At 46.8% G+C, this 23,568-nt stretch overlaps 1 protein-coding gene across 1 annotated transcript in view; it reads right to left on the bottom strand.

Annotated features, from left to right (window-relative positions):
* epoa (erythropoietin a) overlaps nt 1-23,568 on the bottom strand; it is a gene marked incomplete at its 3' end in the record, with an annotated part of 105,650 nt that overhangs the window by 9,203 nt on the left and 72,879 nt on the right. The window contains exon 4 of the mRNA XM_084329607.1: nt 12,985-13,149. Within this exon, the coding sequence (XP_084185733.1) occupies nt 12,985-13,149 (165 nt within the window). The remainder of the gene's footprint in view (nt 1-12,984; nt 13,150-23,568) is intronic.

Here is a 23,568-nt window from a genome sequence, read left to right as displayed (position 1 = left end):
ACCCTACAGAGTGCGCAGCTAAAGACATTCCTGTGGCACCACCCAGAGATTCAGTCCACTGCCGACATTTCAGCAGCTGACTACGAAGAAGCAGAACTTCTTCTACTACAACGAGCCCAGAGAGACTCGTTCCCCGATGAGCTAGACTGTCTACAGGGAGGAAGGCCCGTCCCATCAGACAGCAGACTGCTCCACCTGGCACCCGAGAGTGACGCCCATAATCTCATCAGAGTGGGTGGTCGTCTGCGGAGAGCCCCCGATCTACCGGATGACGTTAAGTACCCGATAGTCTTGAACAGCCGACACAAGAGCTTCCGGTTACGCTACAACATGTAGCACACGCATTTTGCAATTGCTCCGCTCCCACTAACGCTAATTTCGTTTAAAAACATTATTTGGACAGTAAAGAAAGAGAATAGACCACATCGTATGTATTGTTAAGACCCTCTACTAACCATATCAAAAGACAATATGGTTAAAGGTGGAAAGAAGGCAGAGAAAATAACTACGGCAACTTCAACGGCGCAGGACGTAAAAAAACGAGATAGATGCGTCCTAACCGTCGCTGGTTCTGAGCCGACGGCGACAAGCTCCGAGGAGGAGAAGGAAGAGGACAACGTACCGGGATCATCGATTACGGTCCCCGAAAGAGAGTCAATAGAGACCAACATAAAAGAAGGTACAGATTCAAGCTCCGTGAAAGGGAGAGCAGTCAGATTTATGGATTCCAACGTCACTGCATCTATCTACCATATGCCGTCAACTGAAGAAAGCAGAAATCCACCCGATTTCAACACATTGTCTAACCTGATGGTAGAACAGTCTAACCTGATGAAAGAACAGTTAGAACAGTCTAACCTGATGAAAGAACAGATGGTAGAACAGTCTAACCTGATGAAAGAACAGATGGTAGAACAGTCTAACCTGCAGATTACACACATCAAGGCGCTCGAGGCAAACGTCGAGGCTAAATTCGATCGCATCGAGGCTAAATTCGATCACATCGATGAGAAATTAGAAGAAGTCAAGAAAGCGTTCGATGCACAGTCAGAGCGAATCACGACAGTGGAGATTTCGGTGACAGAAAACACAAAAGCAGTCAAGGCGAACGAAGGTATCATGACAGAGATGGGAGAAGAGATGGAAAAAGTTAAAGATGAATACCGGAGGGAAATAAAATTGCTTAAAAACGAAGTGATGGAGAGGCAACTAGAAACCCATCGTTACCACAGGCGGAATAACATCCGCATTGTGGGGCTTGATGAATCAGTGAACTGCGATGACATCAACTTTCCAAACGAGTTATCAACGATTTTGGAAAACTCCGATCCAAACAAAGTGCCAGAAGTGGAACAAGTTTACAGAATTGGTTCCCAGGGGCAAAATATCAACGGGCCGAGAGTCATCATTGTCACTCTGCGGAAAACTACAACAAGGGATGAAATCATCAAATATGCTCGCAACCAACGTGGGAAGCTGAAGTATGGTGATAAACCAATATTTATCTACGAAGATTTGAGCAGAGAGGCCATCATCCGACGTCAACCATACAAAGTTGTGATGCAAAAGCTGTACATAGCCGGCCACAAGCCAAGGCTAGCATATCCGGCGCTGTTATCATTCTTGGACAATAACGGCCGCAGGTCAGGTCCATTTACACCCTTTGATGCTGAGGATTTCCTGATTCAAAATGCAGCAAATAACCCAAAGCATGACGGAAATGCCGGAATCAGTTAAGCCTCTCTCTAAATATATACCAGTGTTGGAATGACTTTATTGTGTTCATCAATGAGGTCATTCCACCAGTGTTGGAATAACATTGTTGTATTCATCAAAGTAGCAAACGATATGCAAGTCGTCTATAACAATGTGTACTGTGTATAATACGATTCATAATACATTATAATTTCAGTCTCTGGTCTCTGAGGGGACAAATAAATATCAATGCAAAAAGATCTATCTGGAATATTCTGGGTTTATCGCTCAAATGCCCTGGGTCTCTTAGATCATTCTGGAATGTAAAATAGTCTAGGCACTAGTATATTCTACAACCTTCTAGAATATAAGGCACCATGACAACGAAGCATACAACTCTAACAATAACATTCGGTGTGCATACACATAGCATATAATAAATTAAATGAAGTGCAATCAGCCCTTAATAATACTTTAAAATTATCCACACATAAACGTATGAGCACAGCAAGGTTATTCTAACAATTTAAGTAATCACTCCATTAAAGGCACATTGAAGCGCTAAAAGGCGCTGCTTTTCTATCTTATCTAATCAGTTAAATCGGTTCTAGTGGCTTCTCCACGTTGATAATTATTTATCTCTTATTCCTTATCTATATCTTTCCATTGATTTTTATTTTATTAAATTTTTTCTTCTCATCACCCTATATTTTTTAAATATAATTTAACTTACATTGTTCTTTTCCAATGTTCTTCACATTAAGTTGTCAATATTACTATATATTTTTTAAATATATTGTAACTTACATTATTCTTTTCCAATGTTCTTCACATTAAGGTGTCAATACTGATCTACAATCTTTTCCTTTTTTTTTTTTTTCCCCACACGTTGGTGGAGGGTTCAAAGGAATATGTCGATAAAGGTTTATTCTCTTTTTATTTTATTTTTTATTTTTATCTTTAGGTTATTTATCACAATACTTCATTACAGTAAGGGAAGGTGCAAGACCAAAAGCGACATTCTATTGCAATAGAATGGAAATGTTAGATCCTATGGCAATGAGCATAGGAAAATTAGGATTACAATGCTCAGGTTGGGCAATCCGGTGGACCATGGGAGAAAGTCAATCGCGGAGGATGTGTTCTTGGAACACAGGCATGTTCGACTTTCTGGGAGAGGGGAAAATAGGGGATTTTTATTTGTATATATATATGTTTTTAAGCTCAGCTCTCAACGGGACCTCATTAATTGGATGTGCATCTATTGTAACTTCATACTCCAGAAACATTACCAAAAACTACACGAAAACATGCATAGACTATGGCTAGTTTGAATATAATGGTATGGAACACCGGTGGGATAAACAAACAACACAAGCGCAAAAGCGTGCTTACACTGATGAAAAAAGAACATGTGGACGTGGCACTATTAAGCGAAACGCACATTTTAGAGGGAGACATAAATACGTTAGCGGATAACATATACCATAATATTGGTCACTCTTCTTTTGCTACGAGAACTAGAGGGGTAGCCATAGTCGTCAGACGCAAATTAAATATCGAATTGAAAGGGGTATGGTCGGATGCTGAGGGGCGCATAACTATAGCTAGGATTATACACAATAACAGGAAAATTGCATTGGCAGCGGTATATGCCCCGAATTTGTACGAAGTGGGTTTCTTCACTTCACTAACAGGAGAAATGTTAAACCATCCCGAGTACTCATACATAATAGGTGCGGATTTTAATGCCATTTGGAACCCAAGGATGGACAAAACTTACCTTTCCTTCTCCAGTGAACAAAAGAATTCATCTAAAGCATTAAAAGATTGGTCGAAATCAACAGGAGTAACTGATTTATGGCGTTCACTTAACCCCATGACCCGCAAGTACTCCTGTCGTTCGGCGAGACACAACACACTATCCAGAATTGATTACGTCTTTGCATCCCCGAGAATATTTGATAAATACGAAGTGGAAATGACACCCAATGCGCTATCAGATCACTGCTACTTAATCCTGAAAGCAACATTTGGTACATTATCTACCCGGGCCCCAAGATGGCGTTTTAATTCGATGCTGCTTAACAACAAGGAATTCATTACACAAATTAAAGAAGCTCTCACAGTATTCCTACAAGATAATGCTAACTCGGTGCAAGATCCCAGAATATTATGGATGTCGGTAAAGAGTATGATCAAGGATTTCTCGGATAGATTTACCTCCATATTGCGCAAAAATCAAAACACAAAACTGTCTGAAATGGAAACGCTTTACTCAACGCTTTTTAATTCTTTAAAATACAACAACTCTACTAGACTAGATAACCAAGTTAACATTCTAAAGACCGAGATCAAAGCAATGTACAGACAAAAATCGGAATTGCAAATACGCAGCACTAGACAACAGCAGTACTTCCAAGGTTCTAAACCTAGTCACCTATTAGCCATGCGACTAAGAATTAATGCAAAATTTGCAGATATAACTGCCATTAGGAAACAACAAGCTCTAGTAACAGAACCCAAAATAATAAACGATACATTCAAAGAATTCTACTCCGATTTATATAACTCAGAAACGACCTTTGATCAAGACAAATTAGACACATATCTTAATCAAATTACTCTCCCTAAACTTACGGATGAAGACGCTAAACAGTTAGAAGTACCGATCACATTAGAAGAACTCAAGAAGGCCATATCCGGAATGAAAAACGGCAAAGCTCCGGGAATTGACGGTATCCCATCAGAAATGTACATTTCTTGCTGGGACATATTTGGACCCTTATTACTAAATATGATCTTATACTCAGTCAAAGAGGGAAGCTTCATTGAACACCAAAATACCGCACTCATTTCAGTTCTTCACAAAAAAGACAAAGACCCCACTGAATGCGGTAGTTACCGTCCTTTAAGCCTCCTCGGAACCGATGTCAAACTGTACTCTAAGATATTAGCCATCAGATTGCAAAAGCATATGACGTCTTTAGTTCATACGGACCAAACAGGCTTCATAAAAGGTCGCCTGATCAATGATAACATAAGGCGAATACTGCACGTACTAGATACAGACAAAGAGGACATCACACCTAAGGCGATACTATCCCTGGATGCCATGAAAGCATTTGACAGGTTGGAATGGTCGTTTCTATGGGCAGTATTGGAAAGGATGGGGTTAGGAAAAGGTTTCATTGATATGATTAAAGTACTATACAAGGACCCATCGGCCATGATTACAACAGGCACAATCATCTCCAAAATCTTTCCGGTATCACGCTCTGCCAGACAGGGTTGCCCTCTTAGTCCCGGACTATTCAATTTATCATTAGAGCCTTTAGCACAATATATAAGACAATCCCAATCCATAGAACCAATCGTAATCAAGGGCACACAACAAAAAATTAGTTTATATGCGGACGACGTAATATTGTTCATGCAAAACCCCAACACCACATTACCTCATCTGCTCAAGTTGATTGAGAACTTTGGTGATTTATCGGGATTTAAGATAAATTGGCCGAAGTCGGCTTTCCTTCCACTTAACACCCCTGCAAAAAAAGATATAACCCTCCCAGGTGCGATACCGATGGTAAAACATTTCAGATGCTTGGGAGTGGAAATATTCCCCACCATAAGACAAACGGTGAAGCACAATTACACAAAAATACAGAACAAAATCAAGGACGACCTGGACAGGTGGGCAAAACTTAAAAACTCAGTACAGGCAAGGGTATCAATAGTTAAGATGGATGTATTACCAAGAATCAATTTCTTCAGCTCAATGCTTCCGTTACCTCCTCCAGAGGGCTACTGGAAAAGATTACAAACCTCCACATACAAATTTATTTGGAATAACAAACCACCTCGCATAAAAAGATCCACCGCACAGAGAAGTAAAGCAGACGGTGGCATGGCAGTCCCAGATTTTTTACAATATTTTAATGCCTTCACATTAAGACCATTGAAGAAGATATGGTTTGACCCCGAGGCTTTGGTATCTTGGAGAAAATTAGAAGAAAACATAGTAGCCCCACAGAGATTGAAAGACATAGCATACACTAAACTCTCAATCAAGCATTGTGAGCGAGAATTTGGCCCAATAATAACCCATGCAATCAGGACATGGCGGGAAACACAAAGGAAATTTCCTAACAATCAAGTATGGCATAATCACACTCCCATATTCAATAACAATGCTCTCTTAATGGGAAAACGACCTATAAGATTCCCTGTATGGGAAGAAAGAGGCATACACTCATTAGGGGATATTTTTAATAACAAGGGCCTCTGTAGTTATGTCGAAATATGCATAAAGTTTAACCTCACCGAGTCCACATGGCTTTTTTACATACAGTTACGACTTTGTATGAGATCTCACGGTGTTCCATTACGCATACCAATTGAACACCACAGATACCACAAATTTTTCTATGACAGAGATACATTGGGAGGTTTTGTATCAGGTTTTTATTATCAATTACTAACGTCCTCATACGAAACCCTTCAACTAGACAATGTCTGGAGGAGGGATATACCAGACCTGGAAAATGACTTTGATTGGCAAGGAGCCTGGGCAAATGTCCGACTTACATCAAGGAACCCGGATCATCAACAAATCAATCTGAACTATATTCACAGGACATACTTGACTCCTATAAGGCTGTGCAAAATGGGGCTTATACAAGACTCCAAATGCTCCCAATGTACAAATGGGGACGAAGGAACATTTATGCACATGTATTGGGACTGCCCACCAGTTAAGGCATTCTGGGAAGATGTGTCCCATCAATTATCAATACTCGTATTTTGGAATATACCTGTACACCCCGCGGTATTGCTATTGAATGATGTTTTTGAGTTTGCAGTGAACCCACAACTAAAAAGATTGGTTTTATCGGGTATCACAGTAGCTAAAAAACTGATTGCATCACGTTGGTTTCAACCGGAAAAAATGTGCCGGAAAGTGTGGTTTCTTACATATCTTGATGTGATATATCAAGAAATATCAACAGCAAGAATTCTAGGGCTCAATGAATCCAAAATGTTAATGTGGTTAGAAGTGGTGGAGAGAATAAAAGCTAGCCTATAATGGTGATGTCTGGTTAGGAGTGAGGGATAATGGAGGTACTATCCAAGAGGGGGTCCGGGAGGGGGGGATTTGAGCTGGAGCATATGTGTGTAGGGTTTTAGAAAATAGGTATTCGGGGTATATTATATACTAACATTTATATAATTGTAACTTCGCTGGATATACACGGTATACGGTTAAAATGTTATTATTGACTATTTTTGTTTTATCCTGTTTCTGTACTTGCATATATTTTAACCACCTTTACTGAAAGTTTCATTATACATTGTGTGTTGAGTACTGACTTTTAATAAGTTTTGTTTTGCAATAATAAAAAAAATTAAAAAAAAAAAAAAAAAACAGCCGACACAAGGTCACAGAGCTGATCATGGGGAAATACGACGAGGATGTGCACCACGCAGGAGCAGAGAGAGTCTTCGCGGAGATCAGACGTCGCTGTTGGATACTTCAAGGAGGAGAAGCAGTGCGACGCTTCCAGCGAACCTGTCTAGACTGCCGAAAGTGGCGCGCGCAGCCCAGCATACCCCGGATGGCTGACCTACCTCCCTGTCGCCTCCGACTCGGCGACAAGCCATTCCACTCCACAGGCGTGGACTGTTTTGGCCCGTTGTATATAAAGAAAGGAAGAGGAACCGAGAAGCGGTGGGGTATTGTATTCAAATGCATGACCACCAGAGCGATACATATCGAACTCCTTCCAACCATGAGCACAGACTCATTCCTTATGGCCTTCCGAAGATTCACATCACGGAAAGGAAAACCGTCTACATTGTTGTCTGATCACGGGACAAACTTCAAAGGCGGAGAAAGAGAGCTGAGAGAGAGCTTCCAAGCTATGGGCCCAGAACTTAAGACCCACCTCGCTCCATCCCAGATTGACTTCCAGTTTAATCCCCCGAACGCACCCCACTTCGGTGGAACCTGGGAACGAGAAGTACGTTCAATAAAGACAGCCCTGTACGCCGTGCTTGGGGCCCAGACCGTGGCGGAAGAAGTCCTAATGACAGTCCTCACGGAGATCGAGGGAGTATTGAACTCAAAGCCCCTTGGCTACGTCTCCAGTGATATAGCAGATGTCGACCCAGTCACCCCCAACACACTCTTGATGGGGCGGCTGGACCCCGCGCTACCCCAGACCATGTACAGGCCTGAAGAAGCGAACGGCCGAAGAATGTGGAGGTACAGTCAAGTACTAGCTGACAAGTTTTGGAACAGCTTTCTACTCCACTACCTACCGTCTCTACAGACCCGCCAGAAGTGGGTAAAAGAGAGAGACAATTTGACAGAAGGAACAGTCGTCATGATTATCGACCAGTCACTACCCAGAGCTATGTGGCCGGCTGGCCGCGTAAGCAAAGTGATCACCGGTGCCGATGGCAAGGTCCGAGCAGCTGAGGTGCTCGTCCAAGGGCGAACTTACACACGACCCGTGGCGAGGCTAATAGAACTGCCCAGACTCCCAGACACTATCGATGACGACCATGACCCCATGACTTTGTGAGTTGACTGACCCTTACAGCGGACCTTGAGTGGTAGACAGTGCGGTTAATCTGTCTCTGCTTAGCTAATTAGGTGGGACTAATTAGGGTGCGGCTGTTGTGAAGGATCAGATTAAACCGAATATATATATTTATTTATGGATATATATTTAATAGTATTTGTATATCGTTTGATATCCCTTGTATATTCCTTGTACATATACACTGAATATCCCTTTAGTCTACTAACAGCCCATAATAGTTTCATTCTCTCATTGGACAAGAACCTGGCGCCAGCAGCCAAGCCCCTTGGTTCAAGTTCAATCGTGCCGACGAACATGTCGTTACTAGCCCGGTTCCGCGTAGGAATACGTCTGGCGAAATACGAATGGTACTATTTGTTCACAGCGCATATATATATGGCGCAAGTAAAGTAGAACTTTCTTTTAGTCCTTTAGTCCATTAGTTCTTTACCCTCCAACCTAGTGGCAAGACGTTAAGCCTCACCCACGATACACGTGTGGTGCAGTATGGTCAACTTGGCCTTAGAATGGCATTGAGACATCGTGTGGATTAATAGTTGAATTGTCATAGTTTGGCACTATACCGTCGAGTGGGACGTATTTCTATTAAGTTAATAATAGTCTATTATGTATGGTGCATCGTTCGGTTAGAGTTATAACGTGAGCAGTACCCCCATCGTTCCTGGCGTTATCTAGAGTCTTAACCAGGCTGGGCAGACCACGTGTGGTGCTTTCATCCGAGGAGTTCTGGGCCAGGACGAGTGGACCTGCACATTGGATTACCTTACCCGGACGACGGCGAGCCCTACACGGCTTGGATTATCTACTTGCTTTGGGTGCTTTGATTTATGCCATGGATACCAGCCAACACTGGTGAGTGTTGGAACTACCCCCCGAGAGGAGTCCAGGTGAGACGGCGCTCTACCCCGAGTGAGGTCGCCTCACGTCTCTTCGTTGTGGACCGGCAGCTACCGTCTACAAGAGGGCCCAGCTGTATTCATCTGTGGACCGAGGTTCTGTGGGCACCGTGTTCAGCACTCTGAATTCTCCCAAGAAATCGTTGGCCAGATGGGATATCGCCGGCGGCTCTCCTAACCCCCCTCCCCCTCTACTGACTTACAACCAGCGGGACCCCCTTTTAGTATATCCAGCTATAATCATTTAAGTACCATCGCTATAGTTCCCTAAAGAACCAGGTTGCATACTTGCTCCCTGCGTAACCAGAGATTGGACATTCAATGTTGATTTGCCTACGAATACTCATTTGCCTTACAAGTGCATTCAAATCATAAATGTCATTAAGTGAACGTTGTATATACCCTTTGCTATATAAAATATTCGATTTATACATTTGTGTGGACTTCGTTTCATGGTGGGAAAGTGTTCATCATATCTATATCATGTACTGTGTGGCCAGTAGTTAAAGTACATAATCGGTAGTGGTTTAATGATACCATACTTATCAATACAGTCAGGGAATTGTACCCCTCAGTTACATAAGGCTTCAGGCTATGGATCTCGGGAGTTTTTTAAGCCATACCACCTTCTGGGGAAATACTACCTCTGGACTACTAACTACTACAGAAAAACCTGAGTAACAAGTTCTTCTACAACTCAAGTTCAGACCTATGTTACTCTATTTCATTAGCACTAAAACTGAATTTTCTTTCTGGAATCAGAAACTCCAGAATGTCATCTTTCAAAAGAGACCAGGCTCATGCATGTGCTATAAGTATAAAGTATGTTGTTTTGGTTTGCAGTATGCAGTCCTCAAAAATGAAAACTAAAATGGCCACTTTTGGGGGCGCAGGTTAAGCACTTCAAGGACCTTGTGCGGACCCTGTTTTTTTTTATTTCTTTTATATTATTATTGATCTTTTTCCTCCGATTTTCTCCCATCCCAATGTTAGTCGTTATGCCAATTCCCAATCCCCTTCCTGGTCGCTGCGCACTTATCCCCCACAGTCGGTCTGGGAGAGTGGAGGCTATCACGTGCTTCCTCCGACACACGTCCAGCCAATCAACCGCTTCTTTTCACCTGGCAGCGCGGATTCTCACTGAGAGGGCGTAGCGTGTGGAAGGATCACACTATCCCACTTAGATCCTATCCGCGCTTAGCAGGCGCCCCGACCGAACTGTAGGAGTTGCTGTTTACAACGACCCGGACCCACCCCGCCAGCTTCTCCCACCCTCTAATACTGCCAATTGTATTAGTGTGAATGGCCAGCCAAGCTGGTGACAACCCCGGAGCTGTGAGCTGGATTCGAACAGGCGAATCCTAGCGTCTCCGGGGTTGGTGACGAACGCAATCTCCGCTACGCCACCTGACCGCCTGCGAACCCTGTTTCTTAATCCATGTGTAGCATCCTGAATATTCTACTAAGTATTCAGAAGTGCTAACTAACTGTTACTTTCCCTGTGTGTGTATAAAGTGTGATAAACAGTGTTCCTTTTGATATCTCGCCCGGTCTAATAACGAGGTGAGGTGCTACCCTTCTCCGGCTTCATTATGGATCACTAACACTAACATTAAAGCATCTTTCTCCCGTGCTGAAGTGGTCCTAGAGTGGGATCAGTTGCGGTTGCCAGCAGGGGGCGGTGTGGCAGTGGTGGCAGGTGGAGCGGAGGAGAGAGGGAAGCAACGAGGAAGAGAGGATTACCTGGGAGCCAGAGCACCAGGAAGCTCTCTTCGGCAATGAACTCGACCATGAACAGTCGCAGCGAGCGTGTGCTCAAACGAGCCCCGTTGAAGGAGTGCTGTTGAAGAGCCCCGTTGGAGAGCGACGGGTGATAAGAAGAGAGCCCCGTTGGAGAGCGACGGGTGATAAGAAGTACTTGCTAGTTGACGTGTTATCCTAGAAGTACCAGCGATAGTGTGTGAGTAAGCGATACAGAACGAAGGACTAACGTCCATAGTTAACGGGTTATAGTAGTAAGTGTGCGGTGTATTAGCATGCTGCTAACGGCTCCATCTGACTCCAGTAGACTACCGGGCGCGCGGCGCTGAAGACCGGTGGTACAGTCAGCCACGTTGCGTTAGTAGTACAACCGATATAGCAGGAGGGTGCATTCAGACCCGCAGTTTAGCTGTGTTTAGGGTAGCCAACAGTATTAGCTCGCGCGACAGCAGCAACCAACAGCCAGCAGTGAACGTCTCCCCAACGCCGCAGAGGACGCCTCTTCCCACCAGCAGAGGTCGCCATCACAGCACGCTCCTCCAGTTCACCACTGCCCATGCTGTTCACCCCAGCCCGCTGGCTGTGCTCGCGGGATCGCCCAACGCCATCTTGTCACCTGGACGAGAGGTGATAAGAGTGGGTCCGCCATCTTGGCTAAGTACGAATGGTACCTCGTGTGTCCACATCAATGTCCATTCAAGCGAACACTAACAACCAGTGTCTAAGGGGTACCCCAAACAATATACGCCGGCTTTAGTGTAGGTTTTATTTTGGTAACGTGGGCCCACATTTACTTGGTTTCTTTTGTATTTTATTTTTGTATTATTATTGTTGTTTGAATTCCCAATGATTTCTCTACTTTATGCCTGGGTCTCCCCTAGTACAAGCGGGGTATTATTAATGTATTGAGCATGCGGTGCCTATGGTGGGAATAGTGTTCCCCTACATTATCAGTGAGAGCACCCGGTGCCATTTATGAATACGTGCTATCTGAATAAATCTGAAGTACAACCTGTAACTGATAAACTGCCCAGGCTTCACTATAAAGTAGATATAATTGGGAGCACTGTGTGTGTGTCTGTTTCTTCCATTTGCTAACCTAACCCCTGGGTAAATACTGTGACTGCATAATTATTTAACCCTTCCACCCCATTCACAGCATAGCATTTGAAGGGTCTATACAGGTGGTCAAGGAAGGGTACTGCTTAAAGGGAAGCCCAATAATACTATTGAACTGACAGTCACCGGGTGTGGGAGGGCTGTCGGAGGTACTGGGGGAAGTGAGAGTGTGTGGGGAGCTACTGCTGACCGCCTTGGAAGGCGAGGGAGACCAGAGTACCATCCCCCAGGTTAGTAAATCCTGGGCCCCATCCACTCCGGCTGCACGCCCTCCAGAACGACATTCCGGGCCAAAGACGGGGGTACATATAGATCCAATTCTATAGTATCCTGCTACCAGGTGGCTGTGTACTACTACTCCCATAAGCAGGGATAATCCACCCTTCTACACATGCCAGCCTTCTTCTGGTGGATCCCCACATGTCAACAGTAGAAATATGTTTGTGACTTGGTATGTCAATGAGCCTGGGTCTCACGTGGCAACAGTAATAGGGTAACATAACCCTACGTAAATGAGCCATGGTCCCATAATGAAATTAGCTTACCGTCTTCTCCAGAGAGAGACAAGAAGATAGATACCAGTTTCCTCTCTGTGTGTTCAGTAGAAAGCTATCTGGCTGCACGTTAGCCTAGCTTAGCACAATGAATGAAAGCGGACAGTGCCGGTTAGCCTTCGGGAGAGGTGTTAGTTGGACAACGCCTAGGCTGTCCGTTTCTATCCCTTTGTGCTAAGCTAGGCTAACGTGCAGCCAGATAGCTTCCTACCGAACGCACAGAGAGGAAACTGGTATCTATCTTCTCGTCTCTCTCTGGAGAAGACGGTAAGCTAATTTCCCAAAATGTTGGCGTGTTCCTTTAAGTTTCGACCCCCCCCTGACCTTTGACCTCTGAGCCTGTCTCACCTGGATGTTGAGGCTGCGCAGCAGGTTGGTGATGGTGACCAGGTTGCTGATGCTGTTGTCCCGGTGACTGCGCAGGGCCGTGTTGGAGACGGAGACCTGCAGCACGCCGAGGGCTTGTCGCAGCATCCACAGGCCGGACTGGACCTCCCGGGCCTGGGCCTCCACCTGGCCGGGACACAGCAGGGTTACGACTCTCTTTGAGTAAGTAAAGTAAGTGAGTAGGCCTGTCCCCGACTAAGGATTTGTATAATCGACTTTGATTGGCCAAAATGTGCCGATAGCTGATGTCTGAAGGAGTCGACTGAAGGCTTCTTGTCCTCTGCGAAAGCATGCAACTGGTCCACTGATACATCTTGATATTTGTCTTAGGCAGTCAGCCTCGCTGGTATGCGTGCTACGCTTCTAGGCCTCTTTGCTTTTTGGAAAGAATGATACAAATAAAAAAAAAACATTAAAATGAGCTAAAACAACAGAATACATTTATTTTTACTCTTTGGTTTTAAGCCTGGTCCTGGGCACCGCCAGGAGCTCCTGATGGGATGACCGCAGTGACCGGCGGGAGGAGAGTGGATGGATGAGCTTGTTCATGTAGGGAGGGGGGGGGGGGGGCTTGCCCATGGAGGGCTCTGTAGGCGAACACCAGCCAGGACCTTGAAATCGATCCTGGAGTTTACCGGCAGCCAGTGCAGGGAAGCGAGGATGGGGGTGATGGGGCATGATTTTTTGGACCTAGTGAGTTTGCCGACTTATACACATCTGACCATCATTACACTCTCGGAGAGCAATCCATTGGCTTACCCCTTCTAATTTGATCAACGAGAAGATCCCTTAAAAACAATGCCTTCGTCTTAAATGACTTCTTCGTGTCCCGTGAATTGGTTTTTCTGTTCATTACAGAGACTTGAATTAACTCTGGTGAGTCAGCCGCTTTTTTCGAAACTCTGTCCAACGAACGGCACATCCCGCAGCCCCCCTAGGCCCTCCGGTCGAGGTGAGGGTTAAGCGCTGGGTTTTAATAAACGTTTGAAATGCCGGTTACTCTCTGCTGACATAGTATAGCAGCTTGGAGGTTCAGTTTGTCAACATAGACTGTGGTTTTTCCGATTTTCCGTCTACAATTGTGCCGACCTCTGATCGTTTACTGATACCGGGTGGTTTTAATATTCATGTTTATTGTCCCACCAGACCCATGGTAAACACATTCACTCAGCTTCTTGATTCTTTAAATTCTGTCCACAAAATTAACACATCACTCATGAACATGGCCATATTCTTGACCTAATGTTTCCCTCTGGATTTCCTGTAAGTAACACTGTAATTGAGGATGCATTTTTCTCTGATCATAAACCAATCTTGTCTTCAGCAGCATTACCCAGTCCCCTAAGAATCCCCAAAACTGCTGGTTTGCTACTCTCAAGTTCAAGTTTCAAGTTTCAAGTTTGCTTTTATTTGTCACGTTCACGTATACACAATCTCAACTCTCTCACTGCTTCTCACTTTTCTGAAGCCTTTTTTTTTTTTTTTTTTTTTTTTTTTAAATCTTTTTCCCCCTCCTTTTTCCTCCGATTTTCTCCCATCCCAATGTTAGTCATTATGCCAATTCCCAATCCCCTTCCTGGTCGCTGCGCACTTACCCCCCACAGTCGGTCTGGGAGAGTGGAGGCTACCACGTGCTTCCTCCGACACACGTCCAGCCAATCAACCGCTTCTTTTCACCTGGCAGCGCGGATTCTCACTGAGAGGGCGTAGCGTGTGGAAGGATCACACTATCCCACTTAGATCCTATCCGCGCTTAGCAGGCGCCCCGACCGAACTGTAGGAGTCGCTGTTTACAACGACCCTGACCCACCCCGCCAGCTTCTCCCACCCTCTAATACTGCCAATTGTATTAGTGTGAACGGCCAGCCAAGCTGGTGACAACCCCGGAGCTGTGAGCTGGATTCGAACAGGCGAATCCTAGCGTCTCCGGGGTTGGTGACGAACGCAATCTCCGCTACGCCACCTGACCGCCCTTTTCTGAAGCCTTTCTAAACACTTCCCTCTTTAACTCTACTCTGACTGACCCTAACGTGTTGAATGTTGAGGAACTGGTTACTCCCTTTTCACTCCTCCTGTACGACCGTTCTTGATTCCGTTGCCCCTCTTAGATGCCGCCGGCCCATAGGGATGGGTACCGAATCCGGTACTTCTAAGGGTATCGACCGAATCACGTCGGTCGGTACTACCAAGTACCGATTCATGTGAGATCCACCGGTGCCACATTTCGGTACTGTTTATTTTTATTTTTATTTTTTTAAGTCCGATGACGTCAACGTTTCGTTTACCGCGAAACGAAACCTATGAAGTGTGCCGCACGTTGATGTCAACGTTCACGCGCACAATACACGCTTACCTAGGATTTGACTCGATTCAACAACAAAGCAGTCGGGGCAATGGCAAGCCGAAAACGGTCGCAAGTGTGGTTACACTTTACAAAGCTAGATGCAGACAACGCTCGCTGCAATATTATATATTATATACATATTTAACAAATTGTTCTAAATAAATAATAATGATAATAAATTATTTGAAGTTTGGAAATTGTTTTTACAACTGAGGTAGGTAGATGTAGACTAAAGTATCGAAAAAAGGTACCGTTGGGTACCGGTATCGATTCACAGGTACCGGTACCGGTATCGGTTCAAATGTGAACAGTACCCAACCCTAATGGCCCAACCGTGGCTCAATGACCACACGGTCTCTTAGGCAGCTATACAGGAAGGCAGAGAGGCAATGGAAAAAAAGATAGGAAGGAATCCCTGGTTATATTATCGTATAGCTCTGCTCAGCGTCATAGTGCAAATACTCCACCTCAGTACTTGCGCACTGAATAAAAACTCACAATGTACCTTTACATACCAACATCTGTCTGACCACACCCCCATCCGCTACCTACATAAGCAGGGGTGTGGCCATGCCCTCATCTCCTTCTTCACTTTCACCACAAGGAAGTGCCTGTATACCAAACACTTTGAGCTAGGTTGTTAAAGGTCTGAAGAAAGTTGAGAAAGCGTTCACATTATTTCTTGTTCTTTTCTTTCTCTCATAATTTCAATAGAAAATAACTAAGTGATAATGTTTACCTCGGGGGGTCGCGCTAGAAACGTCGCCCTTCACCAGCGGTTCTCCGTTGCCTCCTCCATCGTGCGTCTTGGGGCGGGTTTGACTCCGCGGCCATGGAAGTCACTCGCGCCCGATTGGCGTCCGGTGGGTAGCTTGCCTCTCCAAGGAGCTGGTGCACCAGCGGCATCGCCTGTGAGATGGCCTGGTTCCTGCTCTGGTTCCTCCGCCGCCGGGGGGCCGTCTGCCGATGTGCGGCCGGCTCCTCTCGTGGCGGAGGATTTGAGACGCAAACTTTTCGCTTCTGCTCGCTCCCGTCGTAGGAGGGTAGCTTGCAGGGGCGAACGGCCTGGTTTCGGTGAGCTGCTGGAGCCGGATGAGGGTGCGTCTGCTTCTCCGTGGCCGATGGAAACGGAGGATTACATGATGGAGGCAGATGCATTCTTGTTTGACGCTCCGGTGGAGACACATCACTCTCCATTTCAGGATGAACTGGCAGGGGGTGATATGTCTCCTTGGGGTTCCTCGTATTCTGGTGTTGGGTTAGAACCTCCGACTCAGTGACGGGATGCCCTGCTATCAGCCACATCGGATGGTGGCTCTGCAATGGGCAGTAGCCTCTCGTGTGTGAGGGACGCGGGCTCAGTGGAGGAAGGTGCGCATGGGGAACTACGTGCCTTGTTCCCGGAGCTCATGGCGGCAGTTCAAACGGCGTGCCGCTGCTGCAGCCATTGCCTGCTCCTGTCCCAGATGATTTAATAGGTCATCTATGGCAACGTCGTCCTGTGAGGGAGACGGGCGTTGTCTGCCCATTTTTCCCCTCAATGGAGGCCTACGTACGTCAGGGACAGGTGGTCTCCCACATCACTGGCCTCACCCCCGCCTACGTGCAAGTCACGAGGGTGGTGGGTCTGGTCGAGGGAATGAAGGAAGGGGTGCCTCGGCTTGATAGACCGATGGCATCTCTCCTTTGTCCTGAGGTGGTGTGGGAGCCGTTGCGGAAGCTGGTTCCCGACGGGAAATCGGCGAGGCGGTTGGCCAACTGGAGTGACCAGTCGTTCATCGCCGGAACCCAAACCCTAGCTGCTACGTCCAACATCGCGCAGCTAGCGCGGTTTATGTCCGGGATGATGACGGGCGGTACGATGCTGACCGAACAACAACATGTTCAGCACGCCCAGGCGGCCGGAGCCATCCTGCATCTGATCCAGCTGCAGGCCATAGCCGCCGGGAAGGTACGCGCCCTGGCCACTCTATCCCAGCGCCATCTTTGGCTGGAGCAGGCGAGAGTGCCGGACAGTAAGAGGCTTCCCCTGCTTACGGCACCCCTCTCCGATGCTGGGCTCTTCGGGTCGGTGATGCAGCTCATGACTGCAACCTGCAGGGATATGGAGGAGGAGCGGGCGGTGCTCCAGCCCCATTTCCCCCTGCCCGATGTCGCCGGTGGAGTCAGACGGAGGCCTCGTCGTCGGGGACCCGCGACCGATGCCACCGCCACTACCACCGCCACTGCTGGCCCTTCGGCGAAGAAGGCCAGGAGGAGAGAGGGCACCTCGACCACCGCAGCCGGCCCACCCACGCCCGGAGGTGACGGTAGGGATCGTCGAGACCAGGCACCCCTGTACCGTCCCTGCGGGGCGAAAGCTCCCCGGGGTGGCAAGCCACGAGTGGCTCGTGGCAGGCGCCGCTGATGTGACCTTTTCCCCTCCTGTTACCCCTGTTCCCTTCCCCGGCCCATCTATGTTTTTGTTATACAATAAAAAGTCCCTCCTAGGAGGGACTGTATTTTGTTACAAACTGTGTGTTTATTCACTACATATGATGGGGATACGATGTGTAGATCCTCGCCTAGTGTGGGGTTGATAGGAGAGCTAGACTTTTTTAGTCTTTGGTTGGTCGCTACATATATATATGTGTGCTTAGCAAGGCCTGTAGCTAACACTCGCTCGAAAGGGTTTTTTCTTCCTCGGCCTGGAGACTTATGTTCTTCCTATAAAGGTAGAGGTTAGTGTTGGCCTACAAAAGTGCTCGTGTGTGTGTAATTGTACCACAGTCTTTTAGACCGCTCTCTCTCTCTATCAATCTTCTGTGTTTCTTGAAACATAAAACACGGGTGTCGTGTTCACACATAAACCTTGGCCTTGTTATAAACCCTGTTCACAGACGTTGTCGTCTGTGGCTAGCATGTGTTGGGTTAGCTTATCCTATGGATATACGCTGTTCATTTAGCATGCTGGCTACTTAAGGTATCATCGTGGCTGTTTATTATTGTCGTATACGAGGCTTGGGTTTGCGAGGGGGTAACCGGATAAACCCCTCCTTCCCTTTTCTTTTCTGATTGGTCGGGGGGTTTGACCCTCTTTTCATTCGGTCCTGCCGCGCTGATTGGTCAGTACGGCACGGGGGAGGAATTCCCTGACTCCTCACCTATCACGGTCGGTTGAGTCATGGGATTTCCCCCGTCATAGAATACGTCACTGGGCACGTTTTTATTGGTCGCTGACTTCCGTGAGTTCTTTACAGGCCCCATGTGTGGTTCTCTGTTATTGTCAAGTTGTCGTGGCAGAGCGTAGGGACTTGGTGTTCTGCTACGCTCAATATATGTGTAACTTGAGCCTTTTGGTCACATGGCTCAATGTTACATTGACTTTTCAAGTTGTTGCTCACGTGGGAAGTCTCTCTGGGGGTTCCCGTCCCCTCCTTGCGGAGTAGGTTGACGGGGTATTGTCTTTTTCCCTCAGCCGTGTCACATGGGACCCATGTCCGTCTTTTTTTTCTCTTTTTTATAGAAAAGAGGAAATAAAGAACAACAGCTTCTTGTCGTTCTCCCAGGCGGCTTGGAGGAACAATGTCTGGTGTCTTGTTAGACTATCCATTGATGTGTTTTGGGTCTCGACGTGTACATAGTGCTGGCCCTGGGTGCTTCTCATAAGAATCACGCATGGGCCTGCGCGCCTTGGTTGCTCATCATTAAAACAGCGTTTTTATGGGGCGACTGGGATGGAGTCTGTCTCTTCCGAGCGCCAGTGTTGTCTCGATGAATTCTCGTTCATATCTGGGGGATGTTAGCGGAATAGATCAAAGCATAGGTAGAGGGGTCTCACGCCCTTGGGGTGGGCCACCGAGCGCGGTACGTAAGGGACCGCCTGGGTGGCGCCCTCTATAATGTTTTGGATCGACACGCGTACCTACCCCCCTCCTAGTGTTGGGGATGTCGGCGTGATTAGGGCACGGGACTGGTTCTGGTCGCGCCGGTCCAGGTCAGTTAACCCATTGTCCGCCGGGGACGCAGATCTGGTTCTGGTACCCTGAGGGACTTGTGCTTTTTTCGGGGGGGAAAATGCCGGGTCGGACCGGGTGTCACAGGGTTTTGACGTTATGGAGATGTTCGTGGTTGTGTTACTACGTGTTACCCCTCACTGTTGCTTGGTCCATGTTGTGTTGTAGCTTGTAGCTTTCCGATGATGATGGCGCTGCTCCGACCGGCTGCCTCTCTGTTCGCTCCGTCGAGACTGTGTTTACTTTTGTTAATATTTATAGTTTTTAGAGTTTTGTTCGTACCAACTGTTGGTGCATTTAATGTATATGACCGTCAGTCACTCATAGACATTGGATTACGGGAAACTTACCAACTGGATTACTCACTGGATCAGCTTTCCGAACCGCATCAATGGCCTGAAGAAATTCTCCGGAGATCAGGACCAGATCCTTTGTTCCTAGACCCCAGGAACAGAGGAACCAGACGGCGAGGGAAGAGGGCTGGGATCCGTAACAGGCTGAGATCCAGACGCCACCGTACACCACTGCCCAGTATATTGCTAGCCAATGTACAATCAATTGACAATAAACTGGATGACATCCGAGCAAGGATTCAATATCAAAGAGACGTTAGGGACTGCAACGTCCTCTGCTTCACCGAGACGTGGTTGACGCCGGACGTCCCAGACCACGCAATTCAACCGGCTGATCACTTCTTTATCCATCGCAAGGATCGGTCATCAGCAGAGTCCGGTAAACAACGTGGAGGAGGTATTGCCTTCATGTTTAACAAAAATTGGAGCGATCCAACGAACGTGAAGGAATTATCCAACCACTGCTCCCCAGAACTGGAATATATAACCATCAAGTGTCGTCCTTTCTTCCTCCCGAGGGAGTTAACGGCGATCGTCCTGGTCGGAGTGTATATTCCACCGCAAGCCAGCAACAAGGTTGCGCTCTCCAGACTACACGACGAGGTAAATAGAATCCAAGTGGCGAATGTTAACGCCGCCATTTTAGTTCTGGGAGATTTCAATAGCGCCAATCTGAGAAAGGTATTGCCTGACTTCTATCAGCATGTGACTTGCAACACCAGAGGCGGTAACATCCTAGATCACTGTTACACGCAATTTAAAGGTGGCTACAAGGCTCATTCTGATAGTGGCTTTGGCAAGTCAGATCACGCATCCATTTTTCTTTCACCAAAGTACAGACAGAGAATTAAAAGTACTCCCGTAGTCTCGCGAGAGGTGCAGAAATGGGATGTGACGTCAGAGGAGACGATCCGGTCAGTGTTTCACCACACAGACTGGAATGTGTTCCGCGACACAGATAACATTAATGCCTACACGGAGACAGTGCTGGACTATGTTTGTACTAGGGTGAAAGAAACAATCCCCACTACCAAAATGAAAGTTTACCCAAATCAAAAACCCTGGGTAGACAAATCCGTCCGTGAAGCTCTGAGAGAGCGCACCAAAGCATACAACGACGGCCTAGAGGCAGGCAACATGAATGACCACAAGGTGGCGCGATACAACGTAAGGAGGACAGTGTCAGAGGCCAAACGACGCTACAGGGATAAAATTGAACTCCAGTTTGAACAAGCTGACTCTAGAGCTATGTGGCAGGGGCTCAAAACGATGACAGACTACAAAGGCGCCTCCCTCAAACTGAACAGTGACATCTCCTTAGCAAATGACCTCAATACCTTCTATGCGAGGTTTGATGCTGGTAATAACAACACCAGCTCACAAGCCTCGGCAATGGGGGGGGGGGGGGGGGGTCGGCTGCTGATGGAGGCGCAGTGTTCAGGGTAACAGAGCATGAGGTGAGGCGGACCTTTAAAAAAGTGAATATCAGGAAGGCAGCAGGTCCAGACGGCATCCCCGGCCGCGTCCTAAAAGTCTGTGCCGACCAACTGGCCCCAGTATTCACTGACATATTTAACCTGTCCTTAGAACAGGCTGTCATCCCCACCTGCCTGAAGAAGTCCACTATCATCCCTGTACCCAAAAAATCCAAGCCTGCTTGCCCCAATGACTACCGCCCTGTAGCTCTCACCTCCATAGCCATGAAGTGCTTCGAGAAGCTAGTAAAGGGCTACATCTGCTCCTCCCTCCCCATCAACATGGACCCCCTGCAATTTGCATACCGCCCCAACAGGTCCACGGAGGACGCCATATCCCATGTGCTGCACACAGCAGCATCACACCTGGACAAGAGGCAGGGGAACTATGTGAGAATGCTATTCATCGACTACAGCTCGGCATTCAATACCATAGTCCCCTCCATACTCATAGCCAAGCTCAGGGACCTGGGCTTGGGCTATGACCTCTGCCAGTGGGTCTTGGACTTCCTGACTGGCAGACCCCAGGTGGTGAGAGCAGGCAACTGCACCTCCTCATCCATCACCCTCAACATAGGGGCCCCCCAGGGCTGTGTTCTGAGTCCCCTCCTCTACTCCCTGTACACACACGACTGTGTGGCTCAGCGGAGTAGCAATACAATCGTCAAATTTGCTGACGACACAGTGGTGGTGGGCCTGATCTCTGCCAACGACGAGAGGGCCTACCTGGAAGAGGTCAAGGTCCTGGCGGGATGGTGCCAGGAAAACAGCCTCTCCCTGAACGTCAGCAAAACAAAGGAGATGATTGTGGACTTCAGGAGGTCGGGGGTCAAGGACTACAGCCCCCTCAGCATCGACGGGGCACCGGTTGAGAGAGTCAACAGCTTTAAGTACCTCGGAGCCTACATATCCGAGGACTTGACATGGACCACACACATTAACAGTGTTGTGAAGAAGGCACGACAACGCCTCTACTTCCTTAGGCGCCTAAGGAAGTTCCAAGTCAGCCAGAAGATCCTTAAGAACTTCTACTCATGTACAATAGAGAGCATCTTGACCGGCAACATCACCTCCTGGTTTGGGAATAGCACTGCACAAGACCAAAGCAGACTACAAAGAGTGACACGTTCAGCCGAACGCACAATTGGAGGGGGGCTCCCCACCCTCCAGAACATTTACTACAAGCGTTGCAAGGGCAAGGCTAAGAGAATCATTAAAGACTCCAGTCACCCGAACAACTGCCTCTTTGAACTGCTGCGGTCAGGCAAGCGATACAGGAGTCTCAAGGCGAGCACAGAAAGACTCAGAAGAAGCTTCTATCCCCAGGCCATCAGGCTGCTAAACGAACAATGAATGAACACTACACAACAACAACCACCAAACACACATAGCACACACATCCACACGCACACACTCACTTTAAACAAACACACTGTAGCACCCACTCCACACACTTATAGCACACACCCACTTTAAACAAACACACTGTAGCACCCACTCCCCACACTTTATATTTATGGATGAAGGATTGCACTACAACTCGTACACCTTACTGTAAATTGTACCTAAAATTGTACCTCATCCCATTTCTGCTTTGCACTAGATAGTACTTAAGCATTACATCACGCGCAGGAGTGGTTTGTGACCAATAAACCATGCCTAGGGGTGGTCGTTAGGCCCGAGGCGCAGCCGAGGGTCGTTAGACCCCCCTAGGCATGGTTTATTGGTCACAAATCACGACTGCACGTGGTGTAAAGCTTTTATACAACTGCCAGATTCATCCAACCTTATTTCTATACAATAAACACACATTAATCGAAGATTTATTGAAAAAACCATCCGCCAGAAAAAGTAGTTCCCACAACTACAAAAAAGACAAGTTGCCTCCATGTGGAAGCAGCTTGAAGTGCATCCAACCAAACTAACACATCCAACTGTGTATTATTGGAATGATTGAGAGAAGTTGCCTCATGTGGAAGCAGCTTGAAGTGCATCCAACCAACTAACACATCCAACTGTGTATTATTGGAATGATTGATTGAAAATTTTATTACCAGATGCAGAATGGGTACAATACAGTACGGCTCAATACACACAATTGTTAAGGGAATGCAGACCTACTTTCCATAGAACTTCATTCTTAGATGCTTCTATATAAAGTAGGTAAAACAAATTAAAAGGTTTTCTTTGCCCTATAGGAAAAAAAACTTTTTCTTCGCCCTATTTTTTTATTTATTTCTTTTAGCCTAAACTTAACCAGTTGGAAACCAGGGGTACAGTAATAAAATTAGCAATCAACCAATCAATCAATTCAATAGACCATGCTCACTTAAAACAGCGCTGCTTCTCTCTCTGACTCCCCCGCTGTTGCAGACAGG

Source organism: Notolepis coatsorum (genome assembly GCF_963971535.1).
Source record: "Notolepis coatsorum genome assembly, chromosome: 1".
Classification (NCBI taxonomy): domain Eukaryota; kingdom Metazoa; phylum Chordata; class Actinopteri; order Aulopiformes; family Paralepididae; genus Notolepis; species Notolepis coatsorum.
Note: the sequence above shows the minus strand (reverse complement) of the source record. Positions and strands in the feature narration are given on the sequence as shown.